This window comes from Juglans microcarpa x Juglans regia, chromosome 5D, assembly GCF_004785595.1.
Source record: "Juglans microcarpa x Juglans regia isolate MS1-56 chromosome 5D, Jm3101_v1.0, whole genome shotgun sequence".
NCBI classification, from domain to species: Eukaryota; Viridiplantae; Streptophyta; class Magnoliopsida; order Fagales; family Juglandaceae; genus Juglans; species Juglans microcarpa x Juglans regia.
This window is the reverse complement of record NC_054602.1, coordinates 258,353-279,520: the sequence shown is the minus strand read 5'-3', so window position 1 is coordinate 279,520 and position 21,168 is coordinate 258,353. Positions and strand designations below refer to the sequence as shown.

Here is a 21,168-nt window from a genome sequence, read left to right as displayed (position 1 = left end):
AGATTTTTTTTTAACTCATTTGTTCTCTTTTTTTGTATAAGATATTGTTCTGTCATAACTGAATTTTTATTAATAAAATTAGGATACCTTTTTTTTTTTAAATAATGTAGACATGATTTTTGGAGGGGAGAGAGCGCGATTGAGGGAGAGAGAGAGCTCCGGGGCCTCGGGCTTGAGTAGGGGACAACTGACTGATGCGGTTTGTTTTTTTTTTTTTTTTGGTCAAAAACCGAAATCAAGCAATTCTTTTATTATTTTCTACAATTCATTTACTACTCTATAATGTATTTAAAATTTTTATTTTTTTATTATTATTTTAAGTATTTTTTAACATTTTTAATCATTAAGAAAAAATTTAAAAAATATATACAATTTTGATAATAGTCACTTTTTTAATTATTAAGTAAAAAAAATTAAAAAAATAAATAAAATAATAAACGAGTGGTAGGAGATAATAAATCTATCATAAGGCTCTGTTTGCATTCAAAACTCACCTCAACTTATCTTATCTTATCATTATAACTTTTTTAAATTCTCACACAAAATATAATAAAAAATTCAACTTTTTCAAATCTCATAATAATTTTTTCAAATTTTCACACAAAATATAATAAATAATTTAACTTTTATTCTATTATTCACAAACCATCTCAACTCATTTCTAAATTCAAATCACTTAAAAAACTTAAGTGCAACAATATCATTTTATCTAATATATATAAAAAAATATATATATATATTTATTTAATCAGCCGGTTCGATAATTTAAACTAAGTTCAAATTAGAACCGAACTGACGGACGTCGATTTTAACGAATTTCTATCACCGGTTGATTGGTTCTCTGTCAGTTTCAGCCAATTTAGTACTCCAGCCAGTTTGGTCGTTTGTTGTACAACCCTAGGCTTGAGGAGAAAGAGACAGAGCTTAGTATCGGAGGTTTATCAACCCAAACCAATTGGAAGACTCTTGCTTGCAGGAATATCCTATGACGTGTTTGGGGAAAGAAAAAAAAATAATATTTGTAGTTATAAAATACGCAAATGTCACATATTTTTTTTAAAAAAAGTAAATAAATATAAAATTTATATAAAAAATTAATTTTTAATAATAAATTATATATTTTTTTAAAAAAAATGCGTAATGTTTGTCGAACCCATAAGTATATCATTACTAAAAAGAAAAAAACAAATACGAGAAATTTCGGATATTAATACAGAGAGTTGGGCATGCGCCACGCACGTGTGACCCGAGCTGTATAATGTATTTGGCATTGTAAAGTCTTACGTTGCGAGGTTTATAGGATTCGTCTTCTGTTCTGCCAGAAAGGAGATAAGGCCGCCTTCTTCAGAGGTACATTAGCAAAAACTCCATACAAACAGTTATAATCAAACATATTATCCCTTCTTTATTTCTTTTGTGTATAGAAAATCCGTGCTTCTCCCAGGTAACCAAAATCTCCTTCTTTCACATCTCAAGTTTCCTACTCTCTAACTTAATTTTCTTTTCTGTTGGGGTTTAGGGTTCTATCAAAATTTCAATTTCTCCCATCAATCTCACCTTAGTAAATACATTTGCGGATTTCTTTTCTGTGTCTTTTTGTTGTTGTGCCAAGGAATTGTTAATTTTTCCCTCTGATAAGTTACTATCGGCATGCTGTGTAGTTGCTTTATAGATAGACAGCGAGCACTGGCTGCACATATTTTGCATAAAAATTTCTTTATTCTATTTTATATTGGTTGAGGAGTTTTTTTTTTTTTTTTTTCCCTACCGGAACGGTTGATTTGCTAGGGTTTAAAACCAGCTTTTATTTTGTAGTTTTTTTTTTTTTTTTTAACCTAAAGCTTGTTCTGTGGACCACTTGCTGACTGTTTATCTATACTTGGTTGGAGTAGTAGGTCTCATTTATCCATGGCGTCCCTAATACGTGAATGGGTAGGGATCAACACGTTCGCCTCTGCCACACAGACCAAATTGCTGGAATTGCTGGGAAAACTTAAGCAGGAGGTTGTTTTTCTCATACCTATATTTTGGGATCTTATTAACGAACGTGCTTGCCTGCTGGCGTGTAATTGACCATTTCACTAAAGCTTGGTACATGTGGTGTGCATGGTTTTATATCATTGGGTTTTGAATTTTTGTCCATATATTGGTGCAGAATGTGAACACATTGACAATACTTGTAATGGGAAAAGGTGGTGTTGGGAAGTCATCAACTGTTAACTCGATCATAGGGGAAAGAGCAGTGTCTGTTAATCCATTTCAGGTATAGGCCGAACTCTCTGTTATGGCATTTACATGGTATCCATGCAATGCTCTTCATATTGATGTATATGGATTTATTTTTTTTCTTATAGTCTGAAGCACCTACGCCATTTATGGTATCCCGATCAAGAGCTGGGTTTACTTTGAACATCATTGACACTCCGGGGCTCATAGAAGGAGGATACATCAATGACCGGGCACTCGAGATTATTAAACGGTATGTTCTTTCTCGACATGAAATGGGTTTACAATTTCCTCATGAAGTATGTGCTGGCTATGCTCATGAAATTGACATCAATCTGTTTTAATGACTATGACTTATTTTATCGTAAACCCTAACTAGGTGTTTCTCATGTATACTATCTGTGTACCTGGGATTTGCCTATTTCTATTAATAAAATTTCTATGATTACCTATAAAAAAAAAAAAAAAAAAGACTATGACTTATTTTCTCTTTTCAAAGTTTTCTTCACTTCTGTTCACTGTGGCTGGGTGTGTGAGCAGTTTCCTTCTGAACAAGACCATCGATGTTCTCCTCTATGTGGACCGTTTGGATGCATATAGGGTTGATAATTTGGATAGGCAGGTTGTTAAAGCCATAACAGATAGTTTTGGTAAAGGAATATGGAATAGGGCTGTGGTTGTTCTCACACACGCTCAGCTCTCACCACCAGATGGATTACCTTACGAGGATTTTTGCTTCAAAAGGTCTGGGGCTCTTCTAAAAGTTGTTCGGCTCGGTGCAGGGTTAAAAAGGCGAAATAAGCAGGTTCGTTTTCTTTTTTAATCTTTTCTTCTGATTCTACTTATGGACTCTCATTTTCTTGGCTTTGTTTCTGTTTAGGCCTTCACTGTAGTGTCATTTTCTTTTTCTCTTTGGTGCATGGAGAGAGTTGGATGACTATTTGTTCACTCATGCATCTTGTGGTGCTGGCAGGAAGTCCTGGAATTTGATCTATCTGTTGTAAAATTGAAATCTGCTTTTGGTTGGAAGGGTGCTACTAGTTGATTCTCCTCTAAGTTGTTAGCATTTCTGAATTTTTTAAGTTTTAAAAGTTAGGTGTTTCTCTTTTCTTCTTCTTCCTTCCCCCACCCCGCCCCCACGCGGGGGAAAAAAAGAATGAAAAAAGAAGGTGACATTGATGATGAGGCCTTGATGAGCGACTTCTACAATAAATCTTAGGATATGCTGGAGTGTTCACAATTTTATTTCTTGGTAGAGTACCATTTTGTGTAGAACTTATAGTTCCTTTATGTTGGAGCTTAGCAAGTTGAAAAAAACTTTTGTTGGAAAAGAAATTTATTCATAAAATTTTTTTGTCGATTTTGTTTCTGGAAATTCATGTCTATTTTGCGTTTCTCCCTATAGGATTTTGCTCTCCCAGTTGTTTTAGTTGAGAACAGTGGAAGATGTAACAAGAATGAAAATGATGAAAAGGTTAGTCATTTCCCTGTTTCAGTACATTTAGCATTGATGTTTTGTATTCTATGAGAGATTTGAGAAGATGGGTTGTGCTTTTTGGTGACAGGTTCTCCCAAATGGAACTGCGTGGATTCCTGATTTAGTCAAAACTATCACAGAAGTTGTGTCAAATGGAAGCAAGTCAATTTTTGTCGACAAGAAGCTGATTGAAGGGCCAAATCCCAATGAGAGAGGGAAGTTACTTATTCCACTTATATTTGCATTACAAGTAAGCTTCTGAGATTTTCCAATGATGTCTCTGTTCTCATCTGATGCGGGATTGATGATCTCATTGATGTCTTCTCTTTGCTTGTTGACAGTATTTCTTTGTGGTCAAACCAATAGAGCGCGCAATCGGGGATGATATTGAAAGGGAGAGTAGACCATCATGGGATAATTAGGGTGTGACCAAATCTTATGTAACCTCTGCTATCATGAAACTTAATTTTGTTAATGTTGGCATTTCTATATTCTGCAGTAGTAGCAATCTGCGGCAGATGGACTCCTTGGTGTTTTGAGAGAATTCGGTTTCTTGTACTTGCACTCGGCTAAATTATGCTCTTTGAATCGTTGTTTCTGCCACTTCATTATATCCCTTGTGACCTTTTGTTTTTATACAAAACCAACCACTTATAGGGGGAAAATGTGCTTTTCATTTCCCTATTACCGTTCAACAAAAAAAAAAAAAAGTCCATATTATTCTTGTTAATTGAAAAAAAAAAGAAGGAAAATACAAAGCTAAAAGGGGATAAATTGTTGGTTTCCTACGACTCTCTGAACCTTTGCTATCATGAAATCTTCATCAATAAGTACTCCGGCCGTTAGAAGAAGGGGTATGAAAGTTTGATGCTGACTGTGTGGATTTTGACCACTCACCGTCCGCTCTCTCACCAAAGTTGACCCCAACACCCTGAAGGGGGAAAAAAAAAACCTTTCCTTTTCAAAAAGAAAAAAAAATTCAATATATTATTTATGGAAAATATAAATCTTTTCTAAAACTACCACCTAAATATTGTAATATATATAACTATAGATTTTGATAATCACCCTTTCAAATTATTTAAACCTTGGATAATCTACAATTTATAAAAAAGAAAACCTTTGATAATCAAATACATACATGAACATAAGCACGCACACACGGAGGGCCTTGGCCCTTAAAAGTGCTGGAAAAAGTAGAATCGGCGAGGTTTGGTACTCAGGTAGAGTAACTCTACACCTCATTTTCTTCACTAAGCTCTTTTTTTTGTCCTCTTGCTCTTTAAATTTGGACTAAAAATCTTAGAACATGGTCTTCTTGTATAATCTAACAGAAAATAAATACAATCAACCAATGTGATGTGACTTGATAAACTTCATGATGGAATGTATGCATGGCAGGCCTTGAACCAGTTCATGATTTTGATGAGGATCAACCTAACTGCTTGGAGAAGGATGAAAAACCCATTTTCCTATCATGGAATAGTTTGTCACTGAAAGAGAACTCGAAGAGGGAACCGTACTTGGTATTCTCTATATCATTCTTGTGTTGGAGGCTACTTTTATGCATATTCCCAGTGGTCTTATCTCGTCTCAAAGCCTTTTGGGTCTCATATTATATTCCCTATTTCAACTTGGATATGTTTGGTGAGACAAGCCAAATAATGGGACGCATCCTTCACATGATTGATGTGAGGAGGGTTTGGAGGAAGCTTATATAGACTAGTAAGACCAGGAACTTCCACGAAGGTGCAAAGAATGCCCGGGTTTGGGCTTCCTCCTTGGCTTTTTATCGCTTTGGGTGAATCAGCTTCATCGGCTAGCTAGATCGATCGTTATCCTAAGGTGGAATGTATGATCTTGTTTAAGTTAAATTGAGGGCAGAAAGATGATCTTATCGATCAAAACGCTATACTATGAAGCTGTTGTCTTTGTTTGAGTTGGTTTATTTTTTGTAAATTGTTTGTGTAACGCCCCGATTCCGAAGGTCCGGAGAGTTAGCTTTTAATACCTAAAATTAATTTAAATAACACAACTATAAAATCTAGAAAATTTCATAAAATATTAATCCATTTAATTAATCCAAATATCTAAGTTGCTCCATGGGGACAATAAAGAAATTCTTAATAACATAAATTGGAGATCCTCCAAAAACTCGAAATTATCCTTAACTCATCAAATCAAAATACCCGAAAAAATAAAATCAGTTTACTAACTACGACTCTCAAATAAGCACTTGTACCCTCAGTCACTTATTCCACTTCGATCATCACATATTGTTACAACTTCCTACTCTTGTTCTCCAGCTGAACCATTAAAATTATCTGAAAAATATATGGAGATAAGGGGTGAGTTATCAACAACTCAGTAAGCAGATGACATATACTAGTGTGTAAATATGAACATTTACAGAGTTCAGAATGCAGAACAAAGTATTTCTTTCAGAATGCAGAATCAGAATAATGTTTTCAAAATGCAGCATCAAAACATGTTATCAAAAATATTAGAGCGAAAGTTCAAAAATATTCATGATCAAAATCCCTTTGACATAGCATAAACTGAAACATCACGTCTTATCTTATCATATCAGAACAAATACCATGTTTAACTCCCGTGATAGGGTTTTGCAAACCTCGGTAGCTAATCGAGCAGAAACAGAATGTGAATCTTCCCTTTACTCATTCTCGGAGCCCTGAGTGTGCACATAGGAAAGACCATGCAGAAAATCACTTTGTTTCCAAAGTGGGTGCACCAAAAATAAAAAAGTTGGTACCAACCCGAACAGAGACCACAGTTTTACACCCGTGGTGAGGTCAGAACGGAACAGAAACAGAAACAGAATGTTATGCCAGAGGCTTTCAGAAATCACATCAGATCATATCAGAGTACAGAAAATCTTCAGAACAGAACAAAATCATATCACAACATAATTTATGCACAAAATTTCATATTCGCTCTCTTTTTCAAAGTTCAGAAATAGAATGTCAAAAATAAGTTAATGTCTACACCAGTCATGATAGAAAATAATTTCTTCTTAAACAGAATCTCATGAGTAATGCAGAACAAATAACTGAGGTAGTTCAAATTTATTTTCATAATCAAATTTGTATATCTTCCAAAAATCAACCTCAGCTCATTTTATTTTAATGCAAAATCTAACATAGGAACCCCGCTTACCTAGATTTCTTAGCTTTTCAGGAATTTCCTCAAAATGTCGAACGATTATTAATTGTCACCTATAAAAGTCACGTAATTTCCGTAAATTTCCAATCAACCACGTATTTCGATATTTAAACTTAAAATGCTAAAAGAACCTATTTTTTTAAAACCTTAAAACCTAAAATTCTCATAATACCTAAAATACCATCATTTTCTAAGACTATCAATATCCACTTAATCGAATTCGTACTAAAGAAGAAAATTTATCGAATAAGTATTATGATAATTATAGAACTCAATAAAAATTAATATTCAAAATATCTAAAATACCAACAATATTTTATAAATAAATAGAATACATTGACTACTAAAATTTCCATAAAATAAGTCATGAAAAACTCATCTCTTAAGAAAAATAGGTTTACTTCCTTTAATTAAAAATTATTATCAAAATACAATATAATATTTAATGAGACTTAAAGCAAAACCCATTAAAATATAAAATAAAAAAAAAACCTCTCACCCAAAAACATTAGGTTAAAACTACCTTCCATATAAATATATATATATATATATATATATATATATATATATATATATACACCTTAGGAAGAAAACTAGCGATGAACATATACATATTAATAATAGAAGTGCAGCGGCGGCAGGGACTCATAGAGAAGGTAACGTGCAACGGCGTAGTGTGCGATGGGAGGTGGTGAAGTCGACAGAGCATTGAGAGAGAGAGAGAGAGCAAATACGGCGAGGGAAACAGATAGTGAGGGAGAGACGGAGAACAAGGGAATGGAAACTCATCGCGAAGGAGGAGCTGCGTAAGGTGCGAAGATGAAGATGGCTGTCCCGATAGCGTCGAACGTGAGGGAAGGAGTTGTGCAAAGAGCTGGGAGATGGACAGTGGCAACGTTGGCAGCTGGGTGGTAAAGACGAACTCACGGTGGCCGAAACAAAGTGCTCTATTTTGAGATGCGGAAACAGGGGTGTTGAAGCGTGCAACAAAGCTTCTATGTTGGGTGGCTAAGTGTGGGGTACGGTGGTGCAGGGTAGAGCAGTGGAGGTTTAAAGAGTGGCTAGGTGGCTTACGACGTGCGTGGGAGACCCCGGCATGCTGGTCAGTGTCGCTTAATGTGGTGCATGGAGTAGAACAGTTTCACACGGTGGCTAAATAGGGTGCTGCACTGGTCGTGCGTGGAGGAGTCTTCTGCAGTGGCTATCTCTCGGTGTTGGCAGTTTGCGGTGGAGGGGGTCTGGCTAAGGAGGGCAGCAACTGAGTTTCGGTAGTGGGAAGCCGAGAGTAGAGGGGGTGAAAAAAAAAGAGAACTGCTATACTAGGTTTTTGTCAAGAGATAAGAACGTGTGCAAATATATGTGATGTGAAAACTCTAGAGAGACAAGGGAGACGTGTGTGTGAATGAAAGGTTGAGTAGAGCGTGTGCATGGAGTGGACGAGAGGAAGACTTAAGAGTGAAAAAGAAAATAGACAAAAAAAAATAAAATAAAATAAAACATACAAGGAAATTAACGTGTGGAAAAAAAATAAAATAATTAAAACAAAACAAAATAAATAAATAATAAAAAATTGAGCTTAATTGAGTCCGGGTGTTACATTTTGTCACGTTACAAATAAGTGGAATGTAAGCATATTAACCCCTCTCTCTCTCTCTCTCTCTCTCAGGATTTATATATCAGGATGATCTATATATGGATGTATTGATAAATGATCTAAAGTGACAGTCTGACCAAGAGGCCGGTGATGATCCTAGAGGAAGTGCGACTGATAATGCTTTCTATCAATGATTGATTTGCGTGCATGGTGGATCAATTTGTTTTGATGATTCTAATTATGGTGGCACCTCATGTGACTTTAATTAATTCTGAAATCGTACTTGTAGATTCGGTTCAGTTTTTTCTTTTATTTTTGGTAACACTCGTGTTCACGTTAAATGCTGGCATGATATATCTTGACCTCATCCACCTGACAACACATGAAAATGATAAACTTTCAAGCAAGGTCTTGTCTACTCCTTGTATGAATCAGGGAGCATTTTGCTTAATTGGGATTGTTGTTCATCATGAGTCGTGAAAGATTCCTCTTTCGAGGGTAACTTGCAGATTGAGCATGCTGAACGAACGTATATATGCATTCTATTTCTCTCTAATCGATCCCATTTCTCATCAAAACAATATTAAGAGTTTTATTATACACACCTAATTCTTATCATATATTATGCATGGGACCACTTCATTGACGCATTGGGTGTTCAACAAGACTTTTCTAATTATATTTTTTCATCTTAACATTCAATATTCCTAATCAAAGCTGACTTTTAATATTGAGAAATATTATTTTTTATTCTAAATCTTATCGATCTCAGTTATACATGTTGTTGATGTTACACATTTCAAAGTGGTTGTATGCCAAGTTCCGAATCCTATTGCTGATATTTCAATCAAAAAAACACACGCACACACACAAGCCCATGAACCTATTTATTTGTAACGAGGCTTACTTTCACTTTTTTCCCTATAAAAACCTTAGCCCATCATTCTCATTCCAAGCCAATTCTATCAAGCAACCCACAGCCTCCTCCCTCAAATCATGGGAGCAAAAAGGCTGACAAAGGCAATAGGCATCTCTTCAATGTAAAAGTGCCCACGCCAAGGACCAAAAGGAGAACCTTAAATCACACTCTTTCGAAAGCAAGCCATTTGAGTCCACCTTTAACCACACTCTCATTATATTTTTAAACAATTTAACTTCAAAGGATAACTAATTAAATTATTATCAGGTTGAATTTTATATAGTACGGAAGGAGTAACCCATTAAACATTAGAAAAAGAAATATTTTGCAAGAACGACCCATCAAAGAGGGCAGCCAATTCTCCTAGGTGGGTCCATCCTCCCTCTGTCACCCTAGTTAGGATTGATACGAACTCAAATCATGTTTTATATCCCCTGATCCCCAGCTCGTGGCTTCGATCTTCACTCCAAGAACAAGAGGACACCACCGCGGTGGCCCGCTGATTTTGTTAGTGATGGGAATTCCACACCAAACTCCATGAGAGCCACCTTCTTTGATTCAATAATTCAACACCCAAAATTCAAACCTCCTCGAACCACAAATTGCAATCCCTTTCTTTCTTCCATTTCCAAGTTCCTCCCTCTAGGAAATGGATCTCGATGAGTGGGAATACCTCCCTGATGATGGGTACCTTGGTGAGAAAAAGACGTTCTGGGGCAAACCTAGTTCTGATTCAAAAACTGTTTTCAACATGAATTACTTCCTATGCCCATCACCAAATTCGATGAAAATCACTGAACCACCGGGGCTGCCTGGTCAAGTCGTCGAAGTTCCAATACATTTGGAACCCACAAGTGGCATCGGCAAGGCCCCCCAAGATGGTGAACCAGTGAAGGATATCACCAAGGTTCCTATTGAAAGCAGTGTTATGAGACCAGTAGTTATCCTCGAAAGACCCAATGTTCCTAATACGGGAGTTATGGAAGCTGATGAAGACGTGGTTTCCCACGTTTTCTTCAAAATGAAGGAAAATGAATTTGTCGACATGAAAAAGGACTCCCCAATGTCTAGTTGTAGGGGATTTATGCCTCAAATTGACACAAGTACGTTTCAGTTTGAGGATAAATTAGGTGAGTCCTTGGAGAGCAAGACGACTTCCCCAAGAACCGAAGCTGAGAACAGGGATTGTTGTGATAGCAACAAAAAGGTCACTTGGGAAGAGAGTGGTAGTGGTAGTCTTAACATATGGAAATGGAGCTTTACTGGGATTGGTGCAATTTGCTCTTTTGGTGTTGCCGCTGCTACAATCTGTATTCTGTTTTTGGGAAGCCACCAAAGAAACAAACAGCACCAAGAGAGTCAGAAGTTTCGGTTCCGGATCCACACCGATGGCAAGGTGAGCAAGTTTCTTATGCCTCTTCGCATCATTGTAACCTACTTTTTTATTCATTGATCGGTTTAACCTTATTGCATAGATGATTCAGGAATATTGCTGTTTTGGTAAATGATCAGAGATATATTAACTATGATTTCACCCTTGTTGGGTTAAGTTGATTTTACTAGGTATGCATACCATTTGAGATATTCAGATTGTAACTAAGAAAGTCTAAAAAGAAGAATGGGATGGGGGATGGACTCTCACTACTACTACTCGGATATTGTAGACAACATATACCATCTAATTATATGTGATTGATTGCAGGGAATGAGCAAGCAAGCAAGCAAATTGAAGGAAGCAATTTCGGTAGTAAGAGGAGTTCACAATCCCATCTCCAGAGCACACATTACTCTTGGTGGCTTCTCTGAGGCTAATTAAAGAAAGAAAAAACAATTGGATGGAGTTGTTATGCGTAGTTGAATAAGGGCTTTAGACCCATGTAAAAATACAAGTGTTGAAGAAGATATTACATACCAAACCCTCTTCGTAATCTATAGTTTAAAGTATATGGTCTATTGTGGTGTTTTATACGTATGCATGGAAACAAATAATAGTAATAAAATAATATCATCTCTCTAGACAGACAGATTGTAGTTAAGCACAAGCAACTGTAATGGATTAGAATAAAAAAAAAAGAGGTTTTTATTGGACACAAACCCATAAGAAAATATAATTTGGATGTGATAGCCCTACCCGCAACCCATTCTAATTGCGTATCGAATTCCATTTCTTCCACATACATCGCCCAAAGCACAAGATTCAAAATTCGTAAAATCCATAGCTAGGTGTTACCGCTAGTTGTAAGAGCATCTCCATCCGATTCTGCATCTCTTTCCCATCCCATAATTTAGGGATTATTTTAGGGTTTTGGAGAAAAACCCTCTCCATCCCAATCCCCATTTTGCGGTTTGTTTATACGGTCTCTACAGTCGTTCCCCATCTCCACTTGATTGTTCTTCATCTCGCGAAAACCCTCTCCATCGGTGTGCCCCTTCCTCGCAACACCAATGAACGCAGTACACACCTCCATCGGCATTCCTGTAAGTTTTTTAGTTCGGTTTCAAGAAATCAAAACCATTTCTCATTTTCTCTCATTTTTTTGGAATATCTCTCTCCTTTTATGTTTCTCTCTTCCCATTTTTCTTCCTCCCGATGCCATGATCAAGGTAAGCATACCAATGGAGAGCAACTATGTCTTTGGCTCAACGAATTTTTCGCTGTTTGGCTGCCGAGAAAGTGCCGAGCTCACTTTCATTGTTATGTATTTTGGTTTTGATTTTTGTCACTCGAATTTAGTTCATGATTTTGGGGTTCTTAGAGGAAACCGCTTCATCAATTTTATTCTTGCATTGCCATTGATTTTTCTGTGTTATTTTGGCTCTTTTCACTGTTTGGCTACCAAGAAACACCATGGAAAAAAGCTTATTGTTTGATTTGCAAATTTTCTCGGTAGTCACTCTCGTTTAGATTGAGGTTTTGGGCTTTGTTGAGGAAACCGATTGAAATTGCCTATGACATGCGTTGCCATTGATTTCTCTGTATTATTTTGGCTCTCTCAAGTTGTTTGGCTGCCGAGAAAGTAATGGAAAATTAGTTTTTTTTTTTTTTTAAATTATTCTGTTTCTCTCATTGTTGTGTTGACTATTGGCTGTATTGACTGTTGAAATGCTGAGATTTTAGGAGTTTTTGGTTTTGAGAAAAATTTGGTAGAATTTGTGATTATGGAATGTGTGAGGTTTTTGGACGAAGTACAGCTCGTAAGACTGAACCTCATTTAGAATATGGAGAAATAGGGGGCGGCTCATCCGAAATCTCCTTCGAAATAAATTCGAGAGATATACTGGATTTTCTGCGAAATAATCGCGAAATAGGCGCTCGTGCCCTTGAATATGATCACGCCGAATAAATTTACGGCGTTGGCGATTGGCACGATTTCTTGATGACTGTCCATCGACCTCGTCATTAAGAACAACATCCAACTCATCTTCAGAGGATAAGTATGTGAGTAATTTGCGAAAGAATGTACGAGCCATTTGATGAAGGGAGTGAGATATCAGGGAAGACTGTTGAATTTCAGTTCTTTAGATGAAATAAGACTTGAGTTTGTGAGAATGTGAATGCAAGCAAAATGGGTATTTATAGAGGAAAAAATTATTGTTACATATAGGACAAAAAATGTTACCGTTTAAGAGAAGACAAAAAAAGTTACCGTTTGAGAAAAGATAAAAAATATTACCGTTAGAGGCAGGACTTCAAGATGTTACCGTTTGAGGTAGGCGTTCAAAATGTTACCGTTAGAAAATGCACATATTAAAAAAAAATTATTATTTTTATAATACAGATTTCGGTTTGAAAAATAATACTATATTCGGTAGTCAAAATCGTATATGTATTTTGTAGAATGTGAAATTTGAAAAGAATGAAGATAATAAGACAAAATAGTTAGTAATTAAGATTGTAAATAGAAGTAAGAGAAAAAAATAATAAAGAAATATTATTTAATAGAATAGAGATGGAGATAGGAAATGAGATGTAGAACAGTAGAAGGTTTTTAAAAGGCAAGTAAAATTTAGAGAAAAGTTTTAAAAAATATACTTTTTAGTTAAATTATAGGAAATTTTATGAGGAACCAGATGGAAATGCTCTGAAGTTAATTTCTTTTTTAATTCACATTTTTTTAATATATTTAAATATTTTTAAAAAATAAAAAATACAACAATACATTTAAAATCACTTTTTTCATCATCAAGTAAAAAGAAAAAAAAATCACCAAACGGTCAAAAATCACTTCCTTCATCATTTAGTTAAAAAAAAAAAAAAATTCACCAAACAGTCAGCATTACGTTTAGAGCAAAGAGTAGACTTTTTCAAATCCATATCCCGTGATTATCCACTTTCTTTTTTTATATCATTCCGCACCCGGGCGGCTATTCTTCATTAATTTAGTTTTGCAAAGTAGAAAATATCATTTAGTATCATTTTTATTAGGAAATGAATTTTTTTTTACTCAATAATTAAGAAATTATTTTTTAATAATGTTGTATTTTTTATATAAATATTAAAAGATATAAAAAACTATATGAAAAATAAAAACTAAATGACCTTTCTCGGTAGATACTGGGTGTCCGTGGCAGTAACATTGTCCAAAATAAAAATAGAGCAATGATACAATGACAACCTATCTACCATTCATTTATAACTTATTAATAAAAAAAAATATATTTTTATAATTTAATCATGCAAAGCTTCTTCTGTCGTAGTCATGCGGTTCAATCATTCATGCATGCATACAAGAGTGCTCAGGAAATACGAATGATGCAATGCTAAACGTCTGTCTCTCATAAAAATATCTACTTTTTTGTTAGACAATTAGCTTTGATGGCGTCATTGGCGTGGAGGATGGATGAAGACGAGTGAATGACTAAACACCACATAATTTTTTTTTTTTTTTAAAAATGAAATTTATTAATAAATTATTTATTTATTTATTTATATAAATCTCATATTTATTTATTTTAAAAAAAATACAACAAATTTTGCAAATATCATTTCCCCTGCCCCAATATAATATATATCAGCAGCATACGGAGTTATAGATGGATGCAATAATGCGGATTTATTCAGCTTTTAATATAAAATCTTGATTAAAAAATTAAGCATTGTGAATCATAAGAAACATAGAATGAATAGACGAAATAAAAAAAAAAAGGGGAAAAATGAAAATATCCAAAGCTATCTAGGAAAGGAACAGGAAGAGCTACATGAAAAGCGTCCCTTTCCCTCAAACTGCTTCGGTTTACTTGCTGTGTGCCCCTGTCTGAACCAAACGGCGTCGTATTTGAAGTTTCCTTTCTTCGACGTCTGGTTATTCTAGAGGCAACCCAAACGGATAGATAGAGAGATGTATGTGAAGGAAATACAGCCCCAATTTATTAAAAAAATAAAAAAAATAAAAACGAAAGAAGAAGAAGACATGTCCAAAGGCTGGTTGGGGGACCATTTTATGGGAAAGAGAAGCAAATACTCCCCCTAAAAGAAAAAAGAAACCTTTGATTCCATAAAAATGAAGAATCGATCTGTGCCTCGTAACTAAGCCAGTCTATGAAATCGCTAGTTAGCTTCATAAGGCTACTCTTTGAGGCATTCTTACAAAACAATCATATTTCAACGCTCAGACAAGGAAGAGAATAGAAGAAGAAACGCGGCTGCCTTCAGATGTTATGACACATTGAGAGCCATCACGACTAGGTTAACTTCTACGCCTTGCGAGCTTTTAAAATGCGGGATCACGCCCATAATTACTAAGATGCCCCTTATTTTCTCTCTTTTTTTTTTAAAAAAAAAAAATCAATAATTGGGGCTTCTGTTCAGAAATAATTTCTGCTCATCATCATTTTTTTTATTATTTTCTCATCATTTAATGATGTAACATTAAATAATAAGTTTATAAGTAAAATATAATAAACTCTAATCATCTAATACTACATTATGAGATGATGAGAAAAGATATGATAAGTAACATTACTCAATCCGAAATGGTTGTTGTATAAATTTTTTTGATAAATTATTTATTTTTTTGCAAGACATTATTATTATCTTTAATACCAATTTTCAGTACCCACTTGCCAATATTTTGTTTGCCAATAAATAAGTCATTTGTAGAGGATCAATCCATTTTTCTCCCATGATCTTTGAAGGATGTTGCCACCAATCATTTAGGGCTTGTTTGGAAGGTGGGACGATCTCATTTCATCTCAATTTTTTTTTTAATTTCATTTCCATACATTACTCAAATATAAACATTTTTTCAATTTTAAATATTCACATTTTTTATCTAATCATTATAATTTTACAAAACTTCTAAACAAAACATAAAAAATAATACAACTTTTTCAAATTTCGAAACAAAAATAATATTAAAATTTTTTATTATAACAATATTTTAACTTTATAATATTTTTTCTCAACTTTTTATTTTTCATTCTCCAAAACCCAATAAAATATCTTAACTCAAATTATTCACTACTAATCACAAACATTTCACTACTATTTACAAAATTTTCATCCTCATTACCCAAATATCAATTATATATACCCCATATTTATATAAACATATGATTTTCGAAAAAGGGCAAAGATTTTAGACCAGGAGGAGGGATAATATTCGCTCATCTGAATGATGTTAAAAAAGAGTGGTAAGTTGCATGGTTTTTAACTTCTCTATTGAGTGTGTGCGCTTTTTTAGCCAGGATATGATCCCTAAATTGGCTCAAGCAACATCTGTAATTTGTTGAAAGATTGGGTTTATTCGCAGATAATTCCTCCAAGAAAATCATTTTCTTTTTGTCCCCCATACTAATTATGCATCTGCCAGTTTTGATTCTAATGGTGTTATTTAAAGGACTCTTTAACCACAACAGCCTCTTTTCCATAAATAAAACGCCTGAGCATAGATGAGAAATAAGCCAAAAGAACACCTATTCTATTTGTCCCTTTTTCCACCAGAATTCTCTTTTTCGCATTTTTCATGATTTTGAATCTCTCCACGTCCAGAGAAGGCAATTGCTATGCGCTGCACGATCCAACATAACCAGAATATGTTTATTAAACATGTATCTTTTCTTTTCTGATCTGAGATCAACCAGTTTGAGGCTTAGCAGCTTGAAGCATTTCCACTACAAGAGTCTTCACATCCCTAGCAAGATACAAGAAGATGTTAATTTTCCGAGGAAGCAATTCACCCAAAGCCAATGCAGCCAAACATAATGGTTAGCAACCTTCTAAAATCATTATCCTTCGTTAGAGACAATATCCTTGTTCAAAACAAATTTCTCTATCAAAATGGAAGCTTAAACTTTCTGAATTACTCCTAGAATCTAAACTTTTGGAATTTTTATGTGTAGTCAAAGTGAAAATACGAAAACACAACCAACCCACTGCAAAAGGCTGGGAAACGTGTAGTCGATAACTCTACATCATTCTATTATGATTATGATATTTGCTATTTATTTGTATCAATGCATATTCTGATGACTTTCAAAAATGGAATTAACACCATTGTGGGCTTGCAGCATAAACTCCTATAATTACCGCAAAACAAAAGTACAAGCACAAATATTACGAGTTCTTTCAAATAAAGTGTCTCACTTCCTATCTTCTGCACGTCTAGGGAAAGGTACTCGAAGCTTGAAAGTGTTCCCTTGATAACCAGCCTAATAGAAGAAATAAGAGAGTTCAATAAGGTAAGCATCAAAACCCAGCAAACGAGTTAGAAAAGAATTGAACAGATAGACTAGCATAGGGAAAAAACCCTAGAAAAAGACGTCTCACTTACTATCAATTTTTTATTTAAAGCCACTAACAAAAGAAAATGGCAAATACTTGGTAGAAACCCCATGGGCTCGAGAGAAGGCATGATTTTCTTAAATGCACAAAGAATAAGTACCAAAAAGAACTAATTAAGTATTATCAATACCTTAACATTGAAACCAAGGCTGTCCAAATCCAGCATATAAGCAGAGTCCACCTACAGGGATAGAAAATGCAGCCTTTATATTATTAACAAAAAAACAAAAAAAAAAAAAAACCTACGGGTGTTGGTAATTTTCAATGGCATAATTAACACATCCAGGCAATTGAAGCCACCACATCACTTGTAATCACAGCTAGATCCAACCAATTTTGGCTTATGGTAACCAGTTCATTCTAATTTCGACCAGTGGGTGCAGTCTCAGTAATGATGATGATGATAGATATCCGATGATGAGCTAAAAGAAAGAAAGAAAAATCTGCTGCTTCCTGCTTCAGATGGTAATAAGATGTCCGAGATCAAATTACCGGAATTGATGTCCAGTGTTGCACGATAACTTTTGTATCTTCAGCATGATCTTTATTCATGTGAGACTGAAAAAGAAAGAATTTCAATCAGGATGGTTTTGACAAGAAAAATAACCATGCGGCACATAAGACTAAATTAAGATGTCAGTACCGTAACAGGTTTAGAAAACTGAGCAATCGGATCAACTTTTGCAGAATTATACTCTTTTGCACTGAACTCTGAAATATACAACGAAAGAAAGGTGTATAGAAACACAACAAATAAATTCATGGGACGTGCTTAAAACATATACAGAACCATGCAACAATTCAGCAGCAAAAACATAAGTGAATTATCTTAAGCGATCTGCAGAGTATCAAATCCCTCCTTCCCTCTCAAACATGGAAGGACTTGAAAAAGAACCAGACTATAATTAAAAGGAAAACTAAAAGAGCGGTTGGTTCACAAACCTCCTGATCCTAATACGGCTGTGGCAACCCCTGAAACATACCGTACAACTTTTGGTACGATTCGCATAAATTGGAAGTCACCAAAGTCAACCTTCAGATCAAATTTTTTCTTTCAGTTGCCCACTTAAAAAATATAAGTAAAAACATATTGTTGAGAGAAAGGGAGAAGAAAAAAGAAGCGTGTTACAGAACAAGAGTGCTAACTATACAAGTTACCCAAAATGCATTTGGATGCCTTGCCAAATATGCTGTACGAATGGCAGCTCTCTCATTTTCAGAAACCTATACAATTGGTACAATCCCAAAAAAAATGTGAAGTTCTTCATCTTAATATGCCGTGAACAGCATAATATAAGGCCAAAACAACAGAGTAGAACATAAACAGAATCAATTAATGCCTGGTTTGGGTAGTGAAACCATCTCAACTTTTCCAAACAACCAAATAAAATACAATAAACAATTCGACCTTTTCAAATCCAAAAATATATATATATATATATTAAAAAATAATATTCTAACAATATTTTATTCAACTTTCATCTCATCTCATATCAACTCACTATCCAAACCATGCCTAAGACACTATTTAACACTTGATATAGGTTATAACTTACAAAAATAGCATCACCGTGCAGGGTGATTACTAAATCAGTCCTGTCCTCCACATCTCTAGCCACAAGCAATGAGCATTTCGGATTAGCAGTTAAGTCCTGTAAAAAACAGCAAGATGGGAATTTGAGAAGACTAAAATTTCTAGATAAAAAAAGAAGAAAAACTTTACAAGCTTTTTAAAGGTAACATTAAATCCTGTGCCCACAATGATACATTTATACATGCATAAACATATGCACTCACACCTAGAAACATGTGTATATCTTTAGTCACAAGGAAGCAGGAAAAACCTAGCTTTCTGGCCTAAACTAGCATATATGGCATGCGTGGATAGTAACTGAAGAGTGCTGGGTTCAGCAAATAGTTATGCAACCAAACATTGGCAGAAGTCAACCCCAATCGCCAGAGCATAATTAATATCAGAGCATTCAACTCATTTCACTTCGCTATCTATTATCAATAAACTAATTCAAAATTTTAGCTGGGGATGGAACAAAGATTGTTTCAATTTTAACTGTATAAGTGATGTATCATGAATCCAAGAGAAAGAAACTTCATAAATTCAACATGAAGGTAATATTCAGTTATAGTTACAATCCTTCAACGTAGAGATATGTATTAGAAGTGCACAAACTTTTGTATGAATCGCCAGGCTGCTGACTGCTAATATTAGGGATCCATCTGCATCACAGGCAAAATCAACCATTGACCCCGATGGATAGCCCTCATGCTTCTGCACATGAAAGGAATTCAGAATATGATTAGGCAAGGAGCATTGGATTGGCTGAGCAGTGAGCAGCACGATCAAATATCAAGCAGCTTGAAGATGCCAAGAACATCCGGAGTATATCAGAGCTTTGATTATAACATCACAAACATTTAGTGACAGCTAATGTATGAGTGATATATTATTTCTACGCCCCCATAGGCACTCCACACTTTTTGGGTAAACATATAAGCAAGCCCAAAACAAACAAGACTAAAACCTTACCCAATATCATTTTGTTAAAAATATAATACAAATAATTAAATCTACCATTTCCCATCAGTTTAAACTTTTGAGATAAGTGATAATTTTATATAGTATCAGAGCAGAGGTCGTGAGTTTAAACCCTGACTCTACAATCTACTCCATTTAATTAAATATTCCAAGTATTGAGTCCACTTATTGAAGTAGAGTCTAGCCCACACGCGAGCGAGAGTGTTAAGAATATAATACAAATAATTAAATCTACAATTTTACATCGGCTTAAGCAAAAGTGGTAATTTCACACATTTAGGTCGAGTAAGCAACTATACCTAAAAGTAAATCAGCTGCTTATTTCAGTGATCGGAATCAAAGACCAGAATCAAGTAGGAAACAGAACAACACCCGGACTTATTATTAATTTAAGTTTGGGTGTTGTCAAAACCTGAGAAAAGGTAGATAGCATCCCGCGCACACTGTGATCAAGCACAGTTCGAATCTCCTCAATTGGAGGAAGGCGAGCAGCTTTTTCCTGCGAGAACAAGGAGAAAAAAGAAAAAAAGAAAAATTCCAAAAACGCATCGTCCATGTACGATGTTTCCAAGGTTTGTGATGGTAATGAGTTAGAAAGAATACCTGATGTGCTTGAATCAGTTGAAATACATCGGAAACATCTCCAGGTGAGGTCTGATTCAGAGAAAAATGCCAACATCATTTTACCATTCAATCACGTGGCGGTTGAGTGTTTTTACTAATGGTTGATAGCTATAAATTGTTCACCCATGAAGAAGAATTATATAATTTCCTATTTGCTTCTAAAACAAAAGAAATACATCGATCACTCATCGTAAAAAAAGGCTAATCGATCAAAGAAGTCAACAAATTAAATAGGGATAATAGAGTTGAATTTGAGCGACGGTTATGAGAGCTGGAACCAAGTTTTCATTCATTCAATAAGTATGAGAGAGAGAGAGAGAGAGAGAGAGAATAAAAGTAAGTACCGGAGGATTGGTGATTGATGAAGGAGAGGAGGATGAAGCGGCCATTAAGAGAGGAGGAGAAGAACATGAAAGCGGAGAGAATAGCGTAAAGGAGGGGCGGAAATGAAGAAAAGGAAGGGAAGAGTGAGGGGATTTTCTGAGGACATTTATGCGAGAAAATATGAAGAAGGTCTTGGTCGTCCACGGCGATACCAGAAGAGTCGTCATCTCTTCCCCTCGACACGGCCGCAACTACCTACCCACCCTTCACTCCGTTTTTATTTTTTTCTTTTTGTAGGTAATTTGTTTTTATTTGTTTTTATTTTTTTATTTTTTTTTCCGGTCTTAAAGCTGCAATATCCATCTTCCATCTATCGTAATCAACCTGCGGAGTATTTATTTATTTATTTCCAAGAGTGATGGTATGGAAAAAATAATCGGCTCTCTGTTGTATATCGTGAAGTGAGTTTAGAATACTCAAGCAT

The 21,168-nt window shown here is 35.0% G+C and overlaps 3 protein-coding genes and 1 non-coding gene across 8 annotated transcripts; 2 read left to right on the top strand and 2 right to left on the bottom strand.

Moving 5' to 3' along the window:
• Positions 1-1,235: 1,235 nt before the first annotated feature.
• On the top strand, positions 1,236-4,306 carry LOC121264722 (translocase of chloroplast 34-like). Of its 4 annotated transcripts, none has more exons than XM_041168016.1 (8): positions 1,236-1,350; positions 1,893-2,004; positions 2,156-2,263; positions 2,355-2,479; positions 2,767-3,031; positions 3,632-3,700; positions 3,792-3,953; positions 4,045-4,306. In XM_041168016.1, exons 2-8 carry the CDS (start codon positions 1,909-1,911, stop codon positions 4,123-4,125), a joined length of 906 nt encoding a protein of 301 aa, XP_041023950.1. In that variant the 5' UTR covers positions 1,236-1,350; positions 1,893-1,908; the 3' UTR covers positions 4,126-4,306. The 4 variants fall into 4 exon arrangements, with proteins under 4 accessions (XP_041023950.1, XP_041023952.1, XP_041023951.1 ...); XM_041168018.1 differs by having other exon boundaries at positions 1,269-1,350; positions 1,896-2,004; XM_041168017.1 differs by having other exon boundaries at positions 1,288-1,444.
• Positions 4,307-9,723: 5,417 nt separating this feature from the next.
• Positions 9,724-11,343, top strand: LOC121264723. Its single transcript, XM_041168021.1, has 2 exons — positions 9,724-10,795; positions 11,102-11,343. Exons 1-2 carry the CDS (start codon positions 10,049-10,051, stop codon positions 11,213-11,215), a joined length of 861 nt encoding a protein of 286 aa, XP_041023955.1. The 5' UTR covers positions 9,724-10,048; the 3' UTR covers positions 11,216-11,343.
• Positions 11,344-14,557: 3,214 nt separating this feature from the next.
• LOC121266631 lies at positions 14,558-14,718 on the bottom strand. The gene has a single exon (XR_005940853.1). It is a non-coding gene; the product is annotated as a small nucleolar RNA snoR138 (small nucleolar RNA).
• Positions 14,719-16,243: 1,525 nt separating this feature from the next.
• Positions 16,244-21,059, bottom strand: LOC121264721. Of its 2 annotated transcripts, none has more exons than XM_041168015.1 (12): positions 20,705-21,059; positions 20,340-20,390; positions 20,149-20,235; positions 19,371-19,469; positions 18,739-18,834; positions 18,341-18,406; positions 18,125-18,215; positions 17,826-17,893; positions 17,675-17,740; positions 17,313-17,363; positions 16,959-17,049; positions 16,244-16,532 (listed from the first exon to the last, which is right to left on the bottom strand). In XM_041168015.1, the coding sequence occupies exons 1-11, from the start codon at positions 20,909-20,911 to the stop codon at positions 16,981-16,983; spliced, it is 951 nt and encodes a 316-aa protein (XP_041023949.1). In that variant the 5' UTR covers positions 20,912-21,059; the 3' UTR covers positions 16,244-16,532; positions 16,959-16,980. The 2 variants fall into 2 exon arrangements, with proteins under 2 accessions (XP_041023949.1, XP_041023948.1); XM_041168014.1 differs by having other exon boundaries at positions 16,985-17,049; positions 20,705-21,057.
• Between the last annotated feature and the right edge of the window lie 109 nt (positions 21,060-21,168).

Bases quoted from the DNA above. Each gene is read 5' to 3' on its own strand.
- LOC121264721 (XM_041168014.1), bottom strand. From the start codon at position 20,911: ATGACGACTCTTCTGGTATCGCCGTGGACGACCAAGACCTTCTTCATA. The intron at 18,407-18,738 runs GTAAGTTATAAC...CCAATTGTATAG, and splicing joins TGCACGGTGATGCTATTTTT to GTTTCTGAAAATGAGAGAGC. The intron at 16,533-16,984 runs GTGAGACACTTT...GTATCTTGCTAG, and splicing joins AGACGTGCAGAAGATAGGAA to GGATGTGAAGACTCTTGTAG.
- LOC121264722 (XM_041168016.1), top strand. From the start codon at position 1,909: ATGGCGTCCCTAATACGTGAATGGGTAGGGATCAACACGTTCGCCTCT. The intron at 2,480-2,766 runs GTATGTTCTTTC...GTGTGTGAGCAG, and splicing joins GCACTCGAGATTATTAAACG to TTTCCTTCTGAACAAGACCA. The intron at 3,954-4,044 runs GTAAGCTTCTGA...GCTTGTTGACAG, and splicing joins CACTTATATTTGCATTACAA to TATTTCTTTGTGGTCAAACC.
- LOC121264723 (XM_041168021.1), top strand. From the start codon at position 10,049: ATGGATCTCGATGAGTGGGAATACCTCCCTGATGATGGGTACCTTGGT. The intron at 10,796-11,101 runs GTGAGCAAGTTT...GATTGATTGCAG, and splicing joins GGATCCACACCGATGGCAAG to GGAATGAGCAAGCAAGCAAG.